The 23,079-nt window shown below is 45.2% G+C and overlaps 3 protein-coding genes across 7 annotated transcripts in view; 1 reads left to right on the top strand and 2 right to left on the bottom strand.

Annotated features, from left to right (window-relative positions):
* Positions 1-3,166: 3,166 nt before the first annotated feature.
* On the bottom strand, positions 3,167-4,381 carry ARL14 (ARF like GTPase 14). Its single transcript, XM_009463870.2, has 2 exons — positions 4,343-4,381; positions 3,167-3,897 (listed from the first exon to the last, which is right to left on the bottom strand). The coding sequence occupies exons 1-2, from the start codon at positions 4,362-4,364 to the stop codon at positions 3,167-3,169; spliced, it is 753 nt and encodes a 250-aa protein (XP_009462145.2). The 5' UTR covers positions 4,365-4,381.
* A 1,234-nt stretch (positions 4,382-5,615) lies between these two features.
* PPM1L (protein phosphatase, Mg2+/Mn2+ dependent 1L) overlaps positions 5,616-23,079 on the bottom strand; it is a 116,438-nt gene continuing 98,974 nt past the window's right edge. Inside the window, exons 4-5 of one of the 3 annotated variants that reach the window (XR_015700487.1) lie at positions 7,957-8,215; positions 5,616-6,348 (exon numbers count right to left, since the gene is read on the bottom strand). Coding sequence is in view for 2 of the 3 variants with exons in the window: in XM_009463841.2 (XP_009462116.1) it covers positions 22,626-22,972 (347 nt within the window). In the remaining variant the exon portion in view is untranslated. Of the gene's footprint in view, positions 6,349-7,451; positions 8,216-13,205; positions 22,973-23,079 lie in introns of those variants that run through there. The other 2 variants (XM_087739581.1, XM_009463841.2) reach the window with 2 other exon arrangements.
* Positions 7,106-16,254, top strand: B3GALNT1 (beta-1,3-N-acetylgalactosaminyltransferase 1 (Globoside blood group)). 3 transcript variants are annotated; one of them, XM_087739582.1, is made up of 2 exons: positions 7,106-7,178; positions 11,170-16,254. In XM_087739582.1, exon 2 carries the CDS (start codon positions 11,178-11,180, stop codon positions 12,219-12,221), a length of 1,044 nt encoding a protein of 347 aa, XP_087595708.1. In that variant the 5' UTR covers positions 7,106-7,178; positions 11,170-11,177; the 3' UTR covers positions 12,222-16,254. The 3 variants fall into 3 exon arrangements, with proteins under 3 accessions (XP_087595708.1, XP_087595711.1, XP_087595709.1); XM_087739585.1 differs by lacking the exon at positions 7,106-7,178 and adding an exon at positions 7,310-7,417; XM_087739583.1 differs by lacking the exon at positions 7,106-7,178 and adding an exon at positions 9,570-9,577.

Here is a 23,079-nt window from a genome sequence, read left to right as displayed (position 1 = left end):
TGCTCTGAAACACAAAGACAATTCTGCTCATTATATTGTTCAGCCAAGCCGTCAAAAGATCCAAAACTCTCCATAACAGGATGAAGCTGTAAAAGGCCTCTGTAACTTCCTTGCTATTGATTTCACCACGTGGCACACGCTGGGATGGGACATCGGACAACGTCCAGGCTTCCAACGGGGACCAGGCAGTGCCCTGGGGCGAGCATGTGCGTGAGGGCGGACGGCGCGGATGCTGCGGTGAGGGGCGCTGGGGGCCTCGCTCCCTCCTGCCTCTGGCCACCGACCCTCCTTCAGAACCGAGCCCGGTCTGCGCGCCGGCTGGGGAAGCGAGCCGCAGCGGCTGCAGAGCGGGCGGCGCGGTGCTCCGCTCTGCGCTCTTGCAGACCGGAGCCAGAAGCTCTGCTTCCCCTGCGCCTTCCTGCCCACGTAACACGCCTTTGCAGGGGTCCTGCCCAAAACACGGTGAGCCGTCGGGGAGATCCTTTACTCCCAGGTGTAGAAAGGAAATTTTAAGCAGTGGATATATATATCCTTTATCTCCTCATCCTAAGGAAGCCCCCAGGTACACTATTTACTCGTGCACTGTAGGAAAAGACCAACTAGCCCCAGGAGCAGAGGAACTAATTAAGTCTGGGCTCTGTGGATTTATGTCCTCTTGCAGGCTCTCTTGCGGCTAAAACGGAACATTTATCTCCTCGGGGGTTAGTCTTTTGTACCTTATCCGCCTTGCCTTCACTGGGGCCACCAGTATGGTCACTTTTCTCTATCTCACCGATTTTTTTAATTAAATTTGCAGGCATATGGTTCCTTTGAGAACCTGCTTCTCTATCCAGCCTGACTGATATTTGTTTTACGGCTTAAAAATGATTCAGAAAGGTAGGGGTCTCCATGGGCAGATAAAATGGGCTTCACTTCTTTAGGAAACCAAGCTCTTAGAAAAATCCGTTTTTAAATACTTGATATCCTGTAAAGTGAATGGAATAGAGTTTATTTCTTTCCTTTGAAGCATAATGTAAAAGATTTTCTTCAAGTCGGTGTGAGTATTATTTCATCTAATTTGATAACCTGGAGAAGGGACTGTGTGCCTGAAAGCTTAATTCTCTTTTTTAGCTATATGAGCTGGTCTATTACACTACTTTATTTCTCCCTTCAGAACTTGCTTCTTGCCTAATTAGAGACCCTGGTGCACTCTCATTAAATCTCTCAAGGAGTGGTATTCCCTGATGAAGTCCGGAGGCCAGTGAACTAGATTCAGATTTGTAATAGGCACATGATTAGATTAAACTAGTGGGAGAATTCAGTATGTAACATACGCGTACAAATGCTTATAAATGCATTGATCTGAAATACTACATTTTTTTAACATTGAATTGTTGGGTTTAGAAAAATAATGTTCCCATTTTAAAAATCTTTTTTGGGACAGCAAATGATATTTTATATTGAGCCTGAATCAATGCTGAGCCAGGCAACGACAAGTCTAAAGACTTGCTCTCCTTTTAGAAATGCAGTCTCAACATGACTCAAGATTTAGCCCGTGGTAATTACTGTCAGTATTAATAACAGCTTCTGTTGAGAAACCTTCCTTTGTTTACTATTTCAGCAAGTTCACCTGATGATTTTTTGTTTTTGAATAATACATGTATGAGACAACAGGGTACGTCTGGGTGCTTTTCTTGCTGCTTCACCCTTCTATAACTTGAAATTCCTGCCTGTTTATTAGTAAGAACGAAATGTAAATTTCTGACGTGAATTACTTGGCGTAAGCATTTTGTGGCAGGAGAAAGGCTCACGAGCTGACCCTTGCCACAACTTTTTCAGAGCGCGTAACTGGGAGGTTCATTTTGCCAAGGGACTGTTGAGACACAGAGCGATTAAATGACTTGCCCGCGGTCAAAGATTGTGGTAGATGTAGGGCAAAATAAATCCAGCTACCTAAGCAAGCATCCTGACCACTGGAGCATCCTACCTCTGCAGACATCGCTCAAGAAGGCAGAAATAATTGGGCAGGATTTTCTGGGACTGTATAACCAGTAATTGGATGGTCTCTTTTCTCTTGCTTTTAAAAGAGCAGGCTCTATTAACTTTTCAGTCTTGGTGTTTGAACTGTTCTCATGGTTGATGCAGTTCAATTAGTCTTCTAGTTATCAATCCTTTGTTGCTTTAATGGCATTCAGAATACTAATTCACTCCTTCATCAGTCAGGAAATCTGAACAGAAATTTCATTTGGAATTTTTTCTACAAACTGTAGCAATAGGATTAGCAATTTTGTGCCACTTACGTCAAAGTTAATCAAAGCTAAATTTACCGGTAACAGAATTTCAGGTGGCTTCAGTACAGGCAGGACAGGATCCATCAAGATCTATTAAAAAAAATGACCAAGGAGCCGATCCCACCATTCCTCCCCCCTTTATCCCCCACCCCAAAACCAACGGGGATCAGTGCTTCGCTGGGCTGATCCCATGCTGGCTTCCATCGCTCTGCTCTTGGCTAATCCCACAGCAATCCCCCAGCGCAGAAACAAAGAAATTGGTACGGGGAAATCTGTAGCAAAGGGGCATCAGCCCGGCACCTCAGACACAGCACTGGGTCGCGGCTTTGGCTGAGGCTCGATGAGGAGCAGATCCTGTTTGTTAAAATCCGTTTGGAGTAATTGGTTCTAGAATGCAACAATATCCAACAAGTATTTCAGATTCATAGGTTCTCTTGTACAAAACTAACAGTTTAAGCTCCAAAACGACTATATTTTTACATGAGAAATAGATCCACGGAGCATTTATTACAAAACAACATTTTATCTCTTGCTTTTCCTGCTGAACAAATGACTCGGCTATTTTACGTCTTGACAAAATAACTTGATTTAAGCATTTTAAGCACTGCTCACCTATTTTGTTTCCACTTGCTAAAATTCAGAAGCTCAGCTCCACCTGTTTCATCGTTCAACGGCCACACTTCTGAGCTGAATAACCCCGAGTATACGAGCACTAATAAAATGCTGCAGAGTAGTATCTCAGAAGGATCTGCAGGTGTAACAGTATAATTTAGTATTGTCGACGTTCTTTATAAATATTTACTTATAAGAGTTCTCCAGAATCCAGTATTTTCAGATTCAGTCTGTCCAACAAAACACGTTGATTAAAGTTCACCAGAATTTGACGACAGAAATTCTTAAAGTGTTTCAATTTCCTTAAAGATTGTAGAAGTCTCCTTTGATCTGCTGTAGTGTTTTGCAAATGTGGTCAGTGTTTGGAGGGCTTCGGACAAGCCTTCTCCTGTGATAGCACAACAGGGTTGTACATACCAATTTCTGTCACTGCAGTACTTCTTCATTTTGAATCTCCTGGTTATTTCCTCAGCGTTCAAAGCTCCAGGCAAATCCTGCTTGTTCGCTAGCACGACGACTGGTACGCTTTTTAAAAATTCATTCTTTAAAATGAGTTCAAATTCTCTCTTTGATTCTTCCAGACGTCGCTTATCAGAGCTGTCCACAACATAGAGCAGTCCGTCTGTGTTCTCCAGGAAATCGCACCAAACCTCTCTCATTTTCTGTTGTCCTCCAACATCCCAAAACGTCAATGTAAAATCTTTCCCGGTTTCAATCATATCAACATTAAAGCCAATTGTTGGAATTGTTACAAAGACCTCGTTATATTTGAACTTGTACAACAGCGTAGATTTTCCCGCAGAATCGAGTCCTAACATCAGTATATTGGCTTGCTTGACTTTGGAGTGTTTGGTGTTCTGGAGGCCCATCTGTGCCGTGCTGCTCTCTAGCAAGCCTTTAAAGCTGGAATTCACCGTCGTCTGTGAAGCCGATGTCTGTCCGTAAGCTGTCTGTCTTCCTCCGCGAGATGAAGCACAAAGAGTAAGGAAGAGGAAGGGGAAGAAGCAGCTTTGCGCTATGAAAAGTAAGTACAAGCTCTGTGCAAATACATGCTGGCTTCTATCAACCTGATAAAGCACAAGCAGTATTTATGAAGGTGTAATGTTCAGTGCCAAGCCTGTGGGTGGAACAACGATGAGTAACGTACCAATTGGTCACAAGCGCAAAGGTTAGTCTTCGAACGTGTTTGAACAACGCACCGCACTTACACGACCATTTGAGGACTCTTTACGTTGTAAAATTGTGTTTACCAAATCAGCGGCAGCCTGCTTATACTGCCCGATCCTGTGGGCCAGGGAACCGCTAGCTGTCTGCCCTGTTCGGTGTGTGCCCGGAGATAAACCCCTTTATTACTGCGTCCGCATCCGTTTTGGAAAAGAAACGAAATATAAACGCGGCCAGTGAGGAGGGGAAATCTTAAGGTTTGTCCACACTTACCAGTCCACAAAATGACAAGGTACCTGGTTCATCGGTGCATCTCATCTCCCAGCAACAGGTGAATCTCAAGAGGTTGCTAACGGGATATTGCACAGGCACATCAAACCAGAAGAGAATTCCGCTTAAAAACGTGCTCTGCTCTCACTGGCAGCCCCGGACTCCATCAGCTCCTCCTCCTGCCCACTCATGCATGAAGCTGCCTGCTTCGATGACCTGTCTTGAGTTGTAAACTCGGTGAGTTACGTTCGTATGAACAAGTTTAACTGCACTCTGCATGGTGGAGGCTAAATATAGATCTTACGATCTGGTCATTACTGAGATTCAGCTACCCGAACTTAAAAATTTCTGTTAGCTTCATTGTGCTCTATTCTGTTGTTGCCCACTGATCTACGATGAAGATTTCCTTCAAGAAAGGAACAAGAAGGGGGGAAATAACAGAGTCTCGATCAAAAGATCATTCTAAGGAGGAGAATAAGGGTCTGGAGCACAAGTCTTATGAGGAGCGGCTGAGGGAGCTGGGGTTGTTTAGCCTGGAGAAGAGGAGGCTGAGGGGAGACCTCATTGCTCTCTACAGCTACCTGAAAGGAGGCTGTAGGGAGGTGGGGGTCGGTCTCTTCTCACTAGTAACGAGTGATAGGACGAGAGGAAACGGCCTCAAGCTGCGCCAGGGCAGGTTTAGGTTGGCTATTAGGAAAAACTTCTTCACTGAAAGGGCGGTCAAGCATTGGAACAGGCTGCCCAGGGAAGTGGTTGAGTCTCCATCCCTGGAGGTATTTAAAAGAAAGGTAGACGTGGTGCTTAGGGACATGGTTTAGTGGTGGGCTTGGCAGTGCTGGGTTAACGGTTGGACTCATTGATCTTAAGGGTCTTTTCCAACCTTAACGATTCTATGATTCTATGAATAAAAAAAAGAGGAGATGATAGAAAATTTAGTCCAATATTATTTAATTCATACTGAGTCTCCATTTTTTTGACAGTTAGCAGACCGATGCTGGGCTGCTCCAATGCACACCGAGTATTGCAGTACCGATTTGCCCTTATACCCGGATGCACTAGTATTAGTTATTACCATTTGTCCTTGCTTCAGAAAGTACAAAATCAGCAAAAAGACATGAAGGTCTCCTGGCCAAACGAGCTGCTGACTGATAGGGTAATCATTTTGATAATTACGACATCGGTTGCTCAGATATTACACGTCTTGCGTCAATCTTGACGGACAAGTTATAATCTGGTTTCTCTTGAAGCCAAAAGGGTTATACCGGAGGTAATTGGGGGCAACAAAAGATGACAGTGACACTGTTCAACTCACTGTTGTACATTTTTCATATTTAATAACATGTATAGATTATAGGTGGGATTTTTTCAGGAGCAGGTCATGCTGTATTAAACCAGGGAAGAAAGCGTTTGCATTTCTTTATAAATAATGTATATGAATGAGTCGGAAGGCGGAGAGACAGAAAACTATGCAAAACACATGGTTAACACCGTCAAATGCATCGTAATTCCCTGCAAAATAGCATGCCGTTTCCTTGAAATACGGCCATTTGATCAAGGGCAAAACCTCCCTTCTGCGTGAGCAGCGACAGCGGAGGGATGCTCCGTGTCCCTGGGCGGTGCTGTGACTTAAAGATTGCTCACGGTTCTCTGCTCTGTGTGTTTGCTCCAACTGTATTCGATATTTATGGTCTCAACTGTTATTTTATTGCATCAGACTATCACTTTAAAGAAGCAATTAAGCAATGTGTGACTTTTTACGAGCTAATTAACTTTATTTCCAGGACAGAGCAGCTAGCTTCTGAAGACTGCGTGGTTTGACAGTGTTTAACTGTACCCGAGTCAAACGTGAGTTTGGTTCAGAGCAAGATTTTGCGATGCAGAGCCACTTCCAGCGATGATTTCCCGCGTCACTTCGGCGTTTGTATGCCAGCACGAGATCAAACCAGAGCCGTAGTCAACCGCAGGAGACACGGCGCGATGCAGCCTCCCGCTCGCAGGCTCTCAATCTGCATTTACACCGAAAGGTGAGCATCTGGAAGAATGAGAAATCTGCCTTTCATTTGTCCCAAGGCGTATTTGCTTTGCCGGGGGGAGGCTATCTTGTTTGTGTAGGGTTTGCCTATGTGTTCAGTTTAAAAAACCCAGAGTCATAAACCAAAACGGGGACAGCCGATTTACCATCAATTAATCTGAACTCAAACTTTGCACAATAAACCTTTCGTAGGCTATGCAGGTTTACGTAAACTACGTAGGTTCCCAGCGTGCCCAAGCAGGATGTTCCACAACTGCTGCGTGCTTTTGTAATGTTTCGTAAAAGGTAATTAATAATTTCGGGAGGGTTGGGGGTGAATCCTCACCACGATCAATCAAGTCTAGTAGCCGGAGCAAGATTTGAAAACACCTCTCTCTTCTGCCCTGGAATCCATAAGCCTGAATCTCACACCTAACAACCATGCTGTGATTTTTAAAAGGCGGCACCGGCTGGAGCCCTGCGAGCGCTGCCAGAACAGCCCCGGCGCCGGGCCCTGCTGCGGGGAAGGCCCGGAGCGCCCTTGGCTGCGGCCCGCCTCAGGCCGGCGCGGGGGCCCTCCCGCGCCCGAGCCCCCGGCCCGGGCTCCCGCGGCGGCCCCTGCGAGGCGGCGGCGGAGGCGGCCATTTCCCGCGGCCCGCCGCCCCCGCCGCCCCGGCCCGCAGCCAGCCCTCCCGCGCCGGACCCGCGGCCGCTCCTGTCAGGAGACGCGGCCGCTACGCGCGGGAGGCGGGAGACGCGACGCCCTGCCCCTCCCTGCCCCGCCCGGCTGGCGGGCGGCGGCGGCAGCGGGCGGCAGGCGGTACCGGGCGGCAGGCGGTACCGGGCTCACGGTACCGGGCGGCGGGGTCCCGGCGGGCGGGAGGGGAGCGCGACCTGCCTGAGGGGGCGGGCGGGCCCCACGCCGGCGCCGCCATTTAACGCCGTGGCGGCGGGCCGGGGGGCGAGGGCCGCCCGCGGGCTCCCTCGGGGCGGCGGGAGGCGGCGGGGCCCGGGAGGGCCGGAGCGGGGCACCCGCCCGGGCGCAGCGCTTGGCGCGGCTGCGGGCGAAAGAAAGCCCTGGAAAGACCCTGTATGGATACAAACTGCTCCTTTGTCACCGCATTTTCCTTTGTTTTTTAATAGAAACCAGTTAAATGGCTTGCGTTTTGGTACGGTTTCAGCAGGGGGATGAGATTTCCTCTCCGTGAATTCTACCTTTTGGGCTGTCACCTCTTAATTAATCTGTGCGTTGTGAAAAGTTGCCTGGAACGGAGAATTAAGATTGCTTGGGCGATTTGAAGTGAGACCAAGTCCTTGTTAAAGGTTACTGAAAATAATTTTTGAAGTATTGTTATGCAAGATCATCGTAGCCCAGGATCTTGCAAAAATTCCTCTCGTTTCTGTTGGTAGGAAGCCATATGAAGAAAACAAGGAGCCAGGAACAGTAATATATTTCCAAACTATTTCTGCTGGTAGCTTTAAAAAAAAAAAAGCATTTATTTTTCTATACGGCTAACATTATAAATATGGTAATTTTTTTAATCTTTAAATTGGACTATTCATTGGTTATTATTATTATTGGTTAGCATGAGAAATCTATCTAAAATTACTGCAGAGCGTGCTCACTACCTGCTTTCTCACGTTTGTTTTCAAGTTGATCAGTTCTATCCGTCAGCATAATCTCGGCCTCCGTTGAGTCATGGCAGCAAGCCGTGAGCTTGGAAGCAAACGTGTTTCCCAGAAAGGAGCTGCTGGCCTGGTGGTGCTCCCTGCTGCATATCCCGTGCTGCCGCCGTACAACTGGAAGGCAAAAGCTGCAGGCAGATCAAGTCTGGAAGCGGTGGAGAAGCTGTCCTGCGCGTAGCTGGAGGGTCTGCAGCTGCACCACCTGCAAGCAGAAGCGCCAGCTCAGCTTTAAGGCATCGCTTCTTCAACCCCATTACTTTGGTTTAAGCATCCGAAATAGGAAGAGGAGGGGATTTTCCTATTGAGGGCTGTGGTTAGGGTTTAATTTCCCCTTTTATTCCTTTGTGTGTCTGAAGCCAGAGGTCTGTGCTTAATGATGTTGGAGGATGACTGCCTGTCTTTTGAATTCTCGGTGCTGCAGAAATAGCTGTCTCGTGTGTTGGGGAGTGTAGTTTCTACCCCATGACCATTATAAAAAATGTGTTTTGGTGAACCTGTGCTAGCTTGCAAACGGTTCAGCATATGACTGGAGGAATGGGACCTTAGGGAAGAGAACAGCAGGTTTGGTGGGGACAGGACCTCCTGGCTCCTCAGGATTCAGGCAGCAAAACAGCATTTTACAGTGCTTGTCCTGGATGCCCTGTGGTGCAGGCTTTTCATAAGGATATGGTAGCTTTAAGATTTTGATTTGCGTAGTGTGGGCAAAGGGCCTGAAGTGATGATTTGTTTTCCCAGATTTTTCACTATGTAGCAGATCAGGCATTGGTCTCCGGTTCTGTTGTTCAAAATGTCATGTAATAGGCTTTTCGGTCCGTAAAGAATCAAAATCCTTATAATCAGATTTTTTTTTTTCCATTAGGTAGTCAAGAAGTGATCAAACTTCAATATGCTTTTACTTTAAATTGATCATCAAACCCTGAGAAATGTTATTTATATAAAATCAAATACAAAAGCACTGACATATAACTTAGGGTATTTTCTTCCAGTATGTATTTTTCATACTGTTCACTGAAAGTCATGTTGGTATACATAACGAGAGAAGAACTGAGCATTTTTATTATTCCCCCCAAAGCTGGGAGGTAAATAACAGATTGGCAAATGCGAGTTTTTTATGGTTATAATCACTTCCCTAAGTGCAGTTTGAACAGTTGCGATGGGAGTTTCCTCTGCACCTGCCAAACTTCTATTCTGATATACCTGCGTATGTTTAATCCTTGTGGAGAAAAAGAAGTGACTCAACATAAAGCTGCTGAGGTTCCATGTTTTTATAAGCTAGGACATTGCTCACGTTAGGAAGTTCTTCATAAAACTCCCTTCTTCACCTGCGGGGATGTGGGGTACCTTTAACGAAGGACTGACCCCCGTTAGCCACGCAGTACTCTTGGAGTAACGCAGCTTTGAGAGGGATCAGTCTGAAATTCTTCTGTTCAAATAGCTATTTGTATAGAGCTGCTTTAATACATTTTAAGTGATGCACTATGCATCGGTGGTGAAATGGGCTCCAAATGCTTCCTTTAAAGGATCGTCAAATTAAAGTCAGATCGTACACAGAAACACAAAGCAGGTGGGCTCTGGCAGATCAAGTTCGCCTAAATTCTAGCATGCCATGTTGGGGTTTGGATTTATTTTTTTTGATATAAAACATACACAAGCTCTGCGGTGATTATTTCGAAGATACATTAAATAGTAATTAATTGGACTGTGAAATTGAACTTTCCATCGTCCTTATTGTGTCTTTGTGGATACCTTACTGTGCAGGGTAGATATTATTACTGCAGACATGAGAAACCATTCCGGGCTCCCACAGTAAGACATTGTAATTATTTGGGCTTAAAGGTATCCAGTATACGTTCACAGCGTGTGTAGTTTTAAAGAAACACGGTAAAGGTGAGCACTGCTAAATGGAGGGTAGAGGACGGAGATGCTGTTTTTTTAAACTTAGCTTGGGACAGACGTGTTGATTTGAATATCTAGTCGCTGTCGTACTGTCTTCAGCACGGACTCCGCGGGGGTTTGTAAGCACCCGTCCGTGTAGATTGGGCTCCGGCCCCAGACGTGTGTCTCCAGCAGAAAAATGGCTTTGGTTTGTCTCCATCTCTGGTGCTGACTGCTGTTTCGGTTTGTGTGCCGTGCCCCATGGAGCTGAGCGAATCTGTCGCATTTTTGTAGACGTTTCATGACAATCATGCAGATGGGATCCTTTCTTCTTTATAACTTAAATAGATGGAGGTAGCAGGAGGATTTTGTAGCGTCTCGTTTGTTTAAATGGAACATACTAGAAGAATTTGCAAAACTTCTTTAAGATTTGAAGCTCATCTGCTGCAGGGGATTCTCTGCTGCTCCCGTTAGGTCAGCTGTAAAGCTGCTATGACAAAATTGGTTGCAATGCCCCTTTATTAAATCACTTGATTTAATTAGTACATAGCAGAAAATAAACGATTGCTGTATAATGTTGTGTGTTGTGGGAGCAGCCCTTTCTCTGGGCAGTGGAAGAGCCCAGTCTCTCTGTCAAGACGCGTTTGTGTTTGCATGGCTGCAGCTCGCGAGGAAGCCGATTTTCTCCTTCTCCCCCCGTCACCTGTTCAGTCAGTTCAGAAGGAGGAGCTGCTCAACCCTTAAATGAGGGGTGAAATGTTTGCTTGTGCTTCTCTTCTTACCTTCTTTCTTGGCTGATTTGCTCCAGCTTATAAAAACTAGTAGGACTTCCTTTCTTTGAAATAAATCGCAAAGTTTTGAAGCCTCTGAACATCAGTTTGCTGAGAGCTTTGTAGCCATTACGGTTTTTTCGCACAGTATTCCTTCCTTGGGATTTGAGTGGCAGACGTTGTGCTGAGATCTCTGGGATCACAGTGCTTGACGGGCGATCTTTAGCAGTGAGCAGGTTTATGTAGGGGAAGTTCCCAAGGTGAGAGCTGTGAGGCTTCAGTCGGTACCACGCTCAGTACCAGCTCGGTGTTCTGCTCATGCTTGTTTCTGGGAGACAGCGTTGGTTCGTGGTGTACAGGACGCTGGACCATGGTGTACAACAGCTGCACCAATGAATCTTGGTTTTGTCTTCATTATGTTATAGCATGCTTTCAACTGACGCTTTAGACAAGAAAAAGATAATATTTGAGTAATAGCATTCTGCATACCACTTTTTCATTTCTTTTTCAGCAAGAAACATGCTTCAGAATTTGTGGTACAGATTTGTGAAGGTCACTGACGCACTTCTGCGAAGTAGTTATTGCCCAGTTCCAGTTGATGTCATGTATGTAAGAACATTAAAATGGATTTTTTTGTTTCTGCTTTTATTTTCTCTCGTAACAATGTGGTACGTAACTTTTTCTTCCAACACTGTGATTGAGCATACAAACCTCATGTATTTCTATGAATATGAACCGATTTACAAGCAGCACTACCTCTTCACGTTGCGGGAGCACTTGAAATGCCGAGACATCAATCCCTTCCTAGTCATCTTGGTGTCTTCAAGTTCTAAGGATGTGAAGTCAAGGCAGGCCATCAGGATAACGTGGGGATCTCAGACCGTCTGGTGGGGACATCGAATTGTAACCCTGTTCTTACTAGGTCAGGACACTCAAAGAGAAGACAATGCTGCAGCACTGTCAGTAGAAGATGAAAGCATCCTCTACGGTGACATCATTCGTCAAGATTTTATGGACACTTACAACAATCTCACCTTAAAAACGATCATGGCGTTCAGGTGGGTCACGGAGTTCTGTTCGAATACTAGATTCCTCATGAAGACTGATGCCGATGTCTTCATCAATACCGCTAACTTGGTAAAATTTCTTCTGAAGCTAAATTCCTCGGCAAATGTTTTCACTGGGTATCCTCTTATAGACAACTTAGCCTACAGAGGCTTTTACAAAAAAGCGTACATCTCTTACGACGAATATCCATTCAAGTTGTATCCTCCGTATTGCAGTGGGATGGGTTATATACTGGACGGCAAACTGGCTCTGAGGATTTATGAACTGATGAGTCATATCAAACCTATTAAATTCGAGGATGTTTATGTTGGAATTTGCTTAAATATACTTAAAGTGAACATCAGTATTCCAGAAGATAAACAATTCTTTCTTTATAAAATTAATTTTGATGTCTGTAAGTATAGACATTTGATTGCAGTACATGGCATTACATCAAGTGAAATAATCCGGTTTTGGCAGGATTTGTCATCGAACACTTCAGTTACTTGCCTTTGATTCTACATTAATGTATAAACTTAAACCTATTTGGTGTAAAAACATTGAAAGTCCAGGGCAACACAAACCAAAACCCCAGCTGCAGCGAGGACTGGGACTGAAGGAGGGCTGTGCCACCAGGGCACAACTGCAATGGCAGCACTTCCCTGGGACGTTCTCATATTCTTAAAGAAAAACATGAGGCATTCGCAGAGCGCTTTTCCCTGTGTGTATCCTACGCATGCAGGATGCTTTGGAATACGCTGTCCTGTCGTCCTCTGACGCTTCTCCACGTGGTCTGCTGTAACCATGGGATTTCCACCCGAGTCTTCTGGAATGTACGAAATGTTACCGAGGAATAATGTTTACGCCAAGGAACGAGCTTTGAAGATGCTTCCCAAATTCCCACCGGATTTTTTAAGTTGCTTTTGCAACTGCATCGTCCCTTGCCACCCTCAAGTGTTCTCTGCCCAGCCTGAAACTAAGGATGACCGTCTTCCTTCACTCCGTCGCCTCCGTAATCCTTCCGAGAGTGTTACACCTTCTTATTTAACCGCGTCGCCTCCGTAATCCTTCTGAGAGCGTTACAAGCCTGTGGATCTTGGGTCTGCAGAAGCCGACGGGAGATTCTGGACGTGATGCACTTTGCGCACGTCTATCGAGGTGTATGGATGTGTGTATAGAACAGAATTGCTTTGGTGTCTCTGATGATGTTCGCAGAGCACTGGAGGGGCAGATGCAGCCGAGCTCCTGGGCAGTTTCGTTACTAGACACCTCTCGTACATCGGGGTAATCAGACCCCCGCGTATACACGGGCACGTGTGTACCGATGCATCCCCAGAGTTTTGGAACCACGCAGGGAAGACGAAAACAGATGCATTTATATTGTGACTTTCTATCTGTTTCTAAAATGGTTTTCCGTCTTCAAATTTTAAAATGAAAAATTAAGAAATTCTAAGAGTCGTATTTCTTCAAGAAGACAAACTACTGTATCTATAAAGATGGGTATTTTAATCACTTTATTCATATCAGCAAGGCCAAGTTTTCAGTAGTTTACACTTCTAATAGACAACAATACAGAATTTGCAGTTGCATTAACATAATTATTCTTGACACATCCACTACACAGCGAAGACACTATCATTACATCCTGTACATCTAGAATGACAGAGCACTGCCACCGTCTCTGTACTACAGCTAAGATGGTATGACGTATTTACATTTGGCTGTCTTTCAGATAGTCTCTTAGAGACAAATTAGAAGAGGTGCAGAAACCTCTAGTACCAAGTTTGAGCTTACACCGGGTTTTCTGTTACCTTGTGATGATGGTCAGTATTGAATTTTGCTATCTTTTCAACAACTGCACGTGGATTTCTGATGGAATTATAGGACGTGTTATTTTTTTAGATATAAAAATGAGGTCTTGGGGAGAATACTCTCTAGACAAGTATTCCAGATGTCAGTGTTCTAAGAATGTATGTTAAGAAGGTCAAAGCTTTTCAAAAATAGATTTTTTTTTTTTTTTGTTAAACTAAATGGCTTAAGATACGATATTGCATAACTGAGAAAAGAATGCTATTGTATTTCTAGAAACAGAGGTGAAACTACAGCTGTTCCTATGGTTTTAGGATCTGTTGTTTGGTTGTTGTAGTACTGTGGTCAGATCCCAAGAGCTCTGTGAGGAATGTTTAACTTGTTCTTTGATTGTTTATACAGCTTAAAAAAAACCCTCCATTTTTTTTATAAGCCTGCCATGTTAAATGTTTCGAAATAAATTATTTGTCAGAAGAACGCTGATACTGCAGCACAGTTTGTAGTGCTTTCTCAAAAAAATGTGGTTATGAAAGATGATGTAGTCTTCGGAAACTGGATAGATAAAGCTCCTGTTGGGAGAGTAAGAGACGCCTGTCGCGGAGAAGTGGCTGTGCGGGACCGCAAAAAAATGCAACTGTCACTAAGCAAGGTGCTTTTTATATTTGTGCCCCAGAACGATAACACCGATCCTTGATTACAGGGCTTTTGCTTTCACAACTGTAGGTTTATACACCGTGATCTGTTCATGCCACCTGAAATCGTAATCTAAAGTCAGATCAGTTCTGCGAGAAATCTACATTGGAAATTAGTCCTGCTCCTGCTTTTTTAAAAAACGCATTTCCAAATCTGGTTTGTATTTGAGCCTGACCTTACTATTGCTTAAAAGACCATAAAAACCCATAACTAAGCTAACGTTTCTGCTTAAAGCAAGTATCAGGGAAGTTTCTAGCGTGAGCAGCCATGTAAGAGGTAAAAAAAGCTTACGACTGTGAACTAATGTAAGCATTAAAGTCAGCGGTGGGCCCAAATTTGATTGCGTCTGCCTATGATATTGTACTAAAAACGAAGCCGAAACCACAGGCTAAGATTTTCCCAAATGCCAAGATCCTTTCTCTCATGCGGGCAAAGCCGTATTAAATCAGAACTCCAAGCACTTGCGATTTTGCTACAAAAATTGTGGATTATAACTGGAAAAGCCCAGTTATAATCCACTGGCCAAGGATGTCTGCAAACTGCTGCTGGGTGGATCGCCGACGGGGTTTACAATGTGAAGCTTCAAGCCTGGATACTATTTCAGAAGAGTTAAAAAAGTCAAAATGCTTCAATGTTTTGTGTGCTTTGGAGAACAAACAAGTTCAAAATAAACAGTGAAGTGCTACGTGCTGCAGCCTTCGGGGCGTTACTCTCTGTGGTCAGTATTAACGGCACATAGAGGGTTTGGAGTATTTTCCTAAGTTGTCTAGTTACTGCTAAAGCATTTCGAGTTCCTTGTAAGTAACTCACGAATGCCTGGATGCACAATAAATAATGGCATTTTATCATCTCTCTTTCAAATTTAAACTAGAAAGTGACGGAAGGTTAGCCCAACAGCGGGACGCCGAGTTCCTGGGAGGTGTCTGTCGGTCAGGTTCGGTGTGTTGAAGGAGTCCGGGAGGCAGAGCTTTGCTCCCTGTGTTTCAAATTTTCATTTGTCCCCATGTTTCTGAGACTAGCGTGGACCATTTTGGTCATTTATTAACTACTCTGCAGTTTGCTTAAGACAGAGGTGGTAGGGAGCGAGGTGTCAAGCTTTCTGCAAGCTCTGTGCAATTCAGCTCGCTGGGTTTTAATGCAGTTGCCGTGTATTGCATCTGAAGCTGTAAACCACAGCCAAATGCAAGTACTCCATGGAGGAAGGAAGGAAGGAAAACAGAGTTAAAATGAAGCTAAGCAGATGGTTGGGTTTGGTTTGTTTTTTTTTTCCCATATCTAGTTGAGTCCACATTTTAAGGAAACCTAAAATTGTAAAACAAAACAAACCCCACCCCCCTCTATTTATATATTGGGTTTCTAAAAACCCCAAAGCCACTCTCTTTCACAGGACTAAAGGAAGCCGAGCCTCCGAGATGCTGCTGTTAACGTGACTGTTGGCTAAAGGCAGCGGTGGCCTGCAACGCGCGTGAGGAATTGCCGCCCGTGGTGCATACAGCTCGCCTCACCTGCAGTTACGGGACTTTGGGACTGAGTTTTCCTCCTATAAAATAAGGACTTAAAACTACAAAGTTTACCCCAAGCGACCTCTCTTGAGATGGTTTAAGTGTCTGAGCTCTCTTTGACAGTTGCTGCGCAGCACGTTAATTTTCCAGGCCACGTCAATCCCAATGACCTGAACGAGTTTGGTTTTTTACGGTGCGAGAGGCGACGGCGCGTAGGCGTCGCGTCCATCCTGGCCGGGCCGGGGCCCAGCCCGACGCCCTGGCCGCTCCTGGCCGCAGTGCTTTGCCCGCGGGGTCCTCCGCCTGGGAGCGCAGAGCAGTCTCTCCCGGGCTCGCAATAAAGATAACATCTTAAAACCACTTCTGCCTCCCAGTGAAAAAATGGTACAGGCAAAAGCCTGAAGAGGCTCTTATCTACGATAGCACAGCCGTGTTGTACTAAATGGAAGCTGTCTCAAACCGGGACGGATCGCTTAAACATTGCGGGTTTGTTATCTTGGGTGTTATGTAGGATTTTCGTTAATAAAGCTCCAACCTGCCCTCGCCGAGTTCTGCATGCGTCGTTCATTTTCACAGTGAGTCTGTCTTGATCGTTTCTTAGAGAGCGTTCCCAAATACACGGGGTAGAAGTGGTTTTACGGTCGCTCTGCGTAATATTCACACAGTGGGGGGTTTAAGGTTGTTTTTCCAGATGCTGCTCCTAACTTTGTAGTTAACAGTTACACGAGTGTTAGAGTTTGCCGTGTTAAAGGCAGATGGGCTGGAAATTTATAAAAACCCATTTCATTTGTAAAACCAGCATTGCTAACCACTGCTTACATTTTGTACCGAGCTTATGCCTATAGGAGCGGTTTACCAAGGAGCGGTGCAGAGATTCAGCACAGAACGGACCCACCTCCAAAGAACTTTTTCCAAATGAATCATGGTTTTAAGGTAACTAAGCTTTTCTTACCAGAAGGAGAAAATTTACAGCTCGCCGATGGACTTTGGCAGCTCTGACGTGCGTCTCCTGCCATCCAGGGCAGCTGGAGGCGACGGCGTGCAGCTGGGGAGGCGGAGGAGCCGCCAGCGTGCCTTCCCGGGGCAGGGGCACCGGCGTTAGGCAGCGGGTGCCGAGCAGGCACCGTGCTGCCGGCCCGCACGGCTTGGCCGCCCGGCTCTTGCTATTGCCAAGATTAAAGCAAGTGCGGTAAAGTAGAGTTTCCTCTGCATTGCTCTCGCACCCCTGAATACAGCGTAGGAGTTCCCGGAGAGCAATGTCTGACAGTCCCACATTTAGATTTCTAAAACGTTATCCCTGATTATTCATTTAATTAACTTGGCGGAATACAGGCTGAAGTAGATTTCTGAGCATCTGCGCCCCTAGAAGTTCTGACGCGTCTCCACCGGCTTAAAGGAGTATAGGGTTGGTCTTTTAAATGCAGAAAAAGTGCTTTATTTCCCTGCTGCTCAACTCATTCGGAGTTCTTTCTTAAGACTGAGCAGGCCAGACATAGGTGCTGACCTGCTCCTAAAAGTGGATTGCAAACCTTTACTCAGTAATTGCTTTTGCCTTTTTGTTTTTAATGCTATTTATGGTTTTAGATGGGCTTCAACTGCTTCGACTGCACGCGTTTTGCTTAAGAGAGCATCTAGACTATCATCTATAACTAGAGACACCGATACCTAGAACTTCAAGCTATCTAAGGGAACGCTATGTGTAAAACAGCTGCTTACCTAAGCCTTCTGCGGTCAGCACTATATAAATAAAAAAGTGATTTGAAATTCAAGTCGATATTAACTTAATTGTATATATCTTTTTAGAGACGAGTCCTCCGGTTTCGAAAGATAATTGATAAATATGTTGCCAGCACTGGGGGGCAGCAGCTCCGCTCTGTATGGCTGCCAAACTTCAGCAGAACGCTCTGAATTTTAACCTTGCAATTTTGTACAGCCAGATTTCAGGATGGAGGCCTAAAAACCTACTTTGGGAAATGAAAGGCTGGTCGTTTTTTTTCTTTAGTATAGTCACTTACTGAATGTTTCTCTGTGTAAAATGAGGATTAGACAGATGATTAGCAATATATTAGTAGTATTTAAGGCAAGGATGTCATGTATTCCGAGGCAGCTGAACAACAAAACTCCCTTATTTTCAAGATGCAGCGTTAGTGTTTAGGTAGCAAACACTTAAAGCTGTTGCAGTGCTTTAGTACTAACTTCTGTATTCTAAAAACTTCACAACTTTTTTTTTTTAATTTTACCTTAAATTGTATACTACTGTAAGAACATTAGCAGTAGTTTTGGTACTGACCTTGTGTTCACAAGTCAGTAGACAATACTTCATGATGTGAGGTGGCATTTACTTTATTTATATTTATCCAAACATTCTATTCAGTAGAACAGGCTCATTCATTTCAAATTTCGTATTTCTAGAAATGTCAGGACTCCAGTGCTGATGCAGTCCTCGCAATGTCGTCCCTCCACCATGAGATAGGATCTACAGGCCCAGACCAGTAGTGCTGGATGTCGCAAGAAAAGAAGTGCTGTACATTTTCTAGGAAATAAAACAGCATCTCCTGCCGCCCCTGAGACTAGCGATGAATTCCGGCATCTCGTACGCTGGGTCGCTGCGGTCAGCGTAAGCCGCACCGCTGCCAGACCTCTGGATCCCACAAACAAGCGTTTCAAATGCATTCACTGAAGTTGCGAAGACGCCCAGGCGGAGGGGCGAGCTGGCAGGGACGCAGGGCAGGGCTGCCGTGGGCCAAACTTTCACATGGGGTTTTGGCAGCCAAGGAGCTGCGTTTCCCCGCGGCGCCGGGGGATGCGGGCGTTCGGCCCGCGCTGCTCCAGCGCTGCTGCAAACTTCAGCCCGGGAGAGCAGGTCTGCCTTAGCCTTGCAGCCAACCTCGGCACAGGGGCAAGGGGAGCTTTAAGCACACATATTTTTTCACCCGGGCTAAGAGAGCAACTCTTCACTTTACCGAACACTGCTTGGCTAACCGTGGTTAGGCCAGCCACTAGACGGAGCTCTGGCCACGCCTAACTAGGCTGGTGCCTAGACGGGGGATCCCTGGGACTGCACCCGCAGCCGCAAAGGGGAAGGCTGCAGCCCCTCTGTTACACGAACGAACAGCCTTTCTGAAACCTCAGCAGTATATGATCAGAATTGTAAACTAAATGGTAGTCTATAATCAGAATGAAAAGCTAAATGGTAGTATCTTTAAAATGTACTACGTGAGTTAAACTAGCTTGCCACATCACTGGGAAGAGCCCAAATTCTTTCAAGGACCGGATCAGATGACTAACTAGAAGGTACATTTTTTCATAACGGGCCATACGAAAGATGCTCTGTGGCAGCAACTTAATATATCAGTTTTCTGCCATGTGGTGCTCGTACCTGATGAACAGCTGTCACCAGCGGAGCTACTCAGGCTGAAGCAACAAAAAACTTCTGTGAACGTCTTCGGCAAGAGGGAGCTCTCAGGTGCGTGCAGGCCACTTAAACCAAGGTGCATCTCCCTTTTCTTGGAGAAGGGCCCAGGCAGGAAAGCAGGACTGAGGCTGGTGGGCTGGAAGGACTGCCTCTCCGATGCTGTAGCGCGTTCTGCCACGCTGCTCGAGCACACGTGGGCGTATTTCTGGCCACGGTGTCTGACAACCCCTTCCCGATGCAGGATGTATTATTAAGGCAGTGGAGGCTCAGACCCTAGATCGTTTAGGTTGCATAAGTGGTATGTACATTACTTAACCTTGTCATCCAACAGCTGTATGCATCACGACAGAATTTGGCACAAATCAGCACAACTGGAAAGTTACAGATGTCTAGGATGGGATTAAAAACTTCTCACAAGACTTCTAGCAGGGAGCATAGGTAGGCACTGCACACCTATGTGGAAGACTGCACAAAGCCTGTCATCTCCATTAGTCCTTCATCTTTAAACCTAAAGTAGCTGTAACTAGTTTTTTAAAGTAATAAAAACAAAAGTCAACAACCTTACCAGCGATCATTGGCATAAATGCCTTTGGCCAGGAAAGAGCCACCACAAAGGTGGGAGTGTCGCACAGAAAACTGAAGGCGCTCAAACAGCTACTGTTGTAACTGCAGACACGTGAAGGTCGAAATAGGGCTCATTCGGTAACGGGCTGGGTGGGCCCGTGAGTGACAGAGTAAATGAATCCTGCCATAAATATCCAGACAAGCCTGCAAAACAGTTCTGTACTGCATTGCACTATGTGTTTTCCAAAATCCTGTGAGCAGGGCTTACTTCCAGAGTGAGCCACCCTCCCACTGCTTCCTCTCGGCTGCTTCGGGAGGCTGTGAACGCGTACGATTCCTGCCACCTCATTTTCCTGTCTATCTCGAGTGCCGGAGCAACCAGCAAGCGAGCTGTGCTCAGAAGGTCGGGCATCCCTCAGCAACACTCGCTAACCTCCAGAACGTGAGCTGCAGGAGGCTTAGTCGCAGCCGTGAGCTTTTCGCTCAAGTGGCATTAGCCTACAATGTTTTTTTTGGAGCTGACCATTTCTCAAATGCCTGTGAAGGTTCAGTAGTGATGTCTCTGCTATACAAGTGTCCCACTGCTTTAGCGTTCTGTAGGCTGCTGGGTCTAATTCTTCTTTTCTCTGGGCAGCTGTTTTGACAAACATCCAGGCAGCGTCCTACAAGGAAAAGCCAGTACAACGGAAACATCATCTGTGAAGGAGAAAGGAAAGGCGAATGCTACGTGCACTGTGAGCTCTGCCTGGAGCACAGTTTCGATACTGCTGCTGTAGCATTATGAGTACATGATTAAGCACTCCCATGAAAATATCACGCAAGGTTTTCATTTCACAGCGTTCTGACTTCAAATACCTTTTCAAAATAAAATAACTGAAGCGCTCTGCAATTATTAACATTTCCTGTTAGCTGCTCAATTTAACTGCAAAGTTGCATTCAAAATTCACTGAATGCACTGTTCAAGAGATTTAAAAAGTTCAAAAGTTTCCATCCTTCGGGGAAGGACCTGTGCAGGCTGGGTGCCTGCTGGTTTCAGAGGATGCAGGACGCTTTCATCCTTCTGCTTTTCAATGTCTGTTCCTCACAGTCAAGGGGCTCTGGGATGCGAGGAGGCTGCTAAAGGATATGTATACAATTTGAATAGCACTGGTAATAGCAACAGATCCAATTAGGAGTTGTGATTACCTCCAAACAAACTAAAGGAGGGAAGTTTGTTGTGGAAGAGATAACCTAGGAACAAAGATGAAAAGACTCAGATGGGAATTCCTTCTTGAGCAGAGAGCAGAATTTGTGCTCTCTCATTTCTGTCTTGAGAGCATCACACCTGCTTAGCACAACCACGACACATCACACTATTTTAGGGACCAGCAAGCCACTTGCCCAAAAATGCTATAGGTGGGTGATGAGAAACAGGCAGCTTTTAAACTAAGTAATATTATATCTTCACCCAAGAAACAGACAAAGTTAGTTAATGCATTATGTCCCTGATTCACCTCAGGACCCAAACACTGACAACCTCCATCACCTTGAAGACAAGAGACTTCAGCAGATCGCCCAGGACCACGTTTTGCGGGGAGGGAACCCCAAGGATTGTTACAAGACGCAATACGGGTAAGCAAGCTATCCAAAATACTAACCTCCAACTCGGGCCCTGGCTCCGTTCCTCTAACACGCATTGCTCTGTCACTCTGCCACGGCTGCCTCGCAATCACGAAGCAGCCAGCAAAGTTACCAGATGTAGAGCAAACTCACACTGTCATCATTTAAACTTACAGCAGTCACAGATTCCAAAATACAATTAAATACTGAAAGTTAGATCTAAACATATTTTTATCTAGATTTAACACAAGCTTTCATCTCTACAGTGCAATGACGCTGCCTGGCATTTATACATTATACCAAAAAACAGTTCTAAAGTGGTCTTCCCCTGGATTAACACCACAAATTAATCTGCAGTGGTACAAGGAAGTCTGTAATAGGCTTGACTTCCATCTAGGTGGCTCTAAGGAACGCCCCGTTTTGATTAGTTTTCCAAACAGTCACTAACGAAATTAATTTTATCTTGCATTACCTTCTTTACATGCCTATGAAAAGTCCACGCCAAAAAACTAATGTAAGGGTGAGTCTCGGTGAATGACAAGACGTTCTTCTATCACAACAGAGCTATTTTTTGATACAGAAGGTGTTGGACCTTGGAGTATTTTGCTGGAGTTTAACATCAGTTGGTTTGAATACAATATGGCATGGAAGCAATGTTATTTGAGTAATGCACTGACTGAATGAACATGTGGCTTCAGGTAATTCAGTACCTATACCTAATCACATGCTTGATTTATTTAAGGGCAGGGGGGAGGTTAAACAAAGCGAGAGAGCCAGTTCTGTGGTAGCAGGCTAACAGCTGGCTCCTCTTCCTCCTTCATATCAATAACAGGCCAATAATTGCAAACCTTTTCCTTTACAACCTTATCACTGCAGATTAAAAAAAGAAAAGAGATGAGAAACATGAGAGCATCGTTCTGAAGAGTCACACCTACGAGTGACAAGCAGCATCATTCCTATCGCTTGCTATTGAGTGGCAGCGCTGCCCTGACCCTGCTGTGCATCCAATGAACCTTTGACTATTGGAAATGAGAGGTAAGGAATCAAATGAAAAGTCTACGCAGGATTTGTAAAGAATATTCTGAAATGGAAGATTACAGATAGTTTCTAAGGAGCAGCAAGGTCACAGGAGACAGGTACATGTGAACAAACTTAATAATTCTTATAATCACTCAGAATGTATTTGCTGTATTGCTCCTTTTGTTAAGCAAAGAACAAAGACCAGAGGGATCTGTTCCTTTTGTGTAGAATCTTAACGGTATTCACTAGAGCTTTCTACTATGTTTAAAATGTAAGAGTTTGTTTTAAGTTCAGAGTGAGGCAGAGAACCACTGGTAATTACTGTTCTTCTGTTTTGCTGCTATTCCTGAACTTCACCACCATCACTGTTATATTATCAGGACATCCTCTGTAAAAGGACTGTAGAACTATACTCTTTGCACCGAAGTGTGGTTCATCCAAGCGTTCCTTGATGAATCGGACGGCTTCCTCGTTGCTGAAAGCATCCCACAGACCATCCGACGCCAAGATCATGAACTCTGGCTGCAATTTGTCCAGGTCAAAGGTAAGAATATCGGGGTCAGGAATGACAACATTCAGGTTCTTCAGAGGGTAATCTCCTAACGAGCGGGACATGGCCAGGATCCCCTGAACGCGCCAGGAGCCATTAAAGCTGATAAAACCACCTGGAGAGAAACACCAACACTTAAAGCAGTTCTTTTTAAAGTTAAAGCATTTCTCTGGCTTCCTGCCAGACCCATCCAAAAATTCATCCTGCAGTATCCCGAGGTAT

Source organism: Nipponia nippon, unplaced genomic scaffold, assembly GCF_047370975.1.
Source record: "Nipponia nippon isolate SJK-2023a ecotype South Korea unplaced genomic scaffold, ASM4737097v1 scaffold_7, whole genome shotgun sequence".
In the NCBI taxonomy this organism is placed as follows: Eukaryota; Metazoa; Chordata; class Aves; order Pelecaniformes; family Threskiornithidae; genus Nipponia; species Nipponia nippon.
This window is presented reverse-complemented; position numbering and strand designations above follow the sequence as displayed.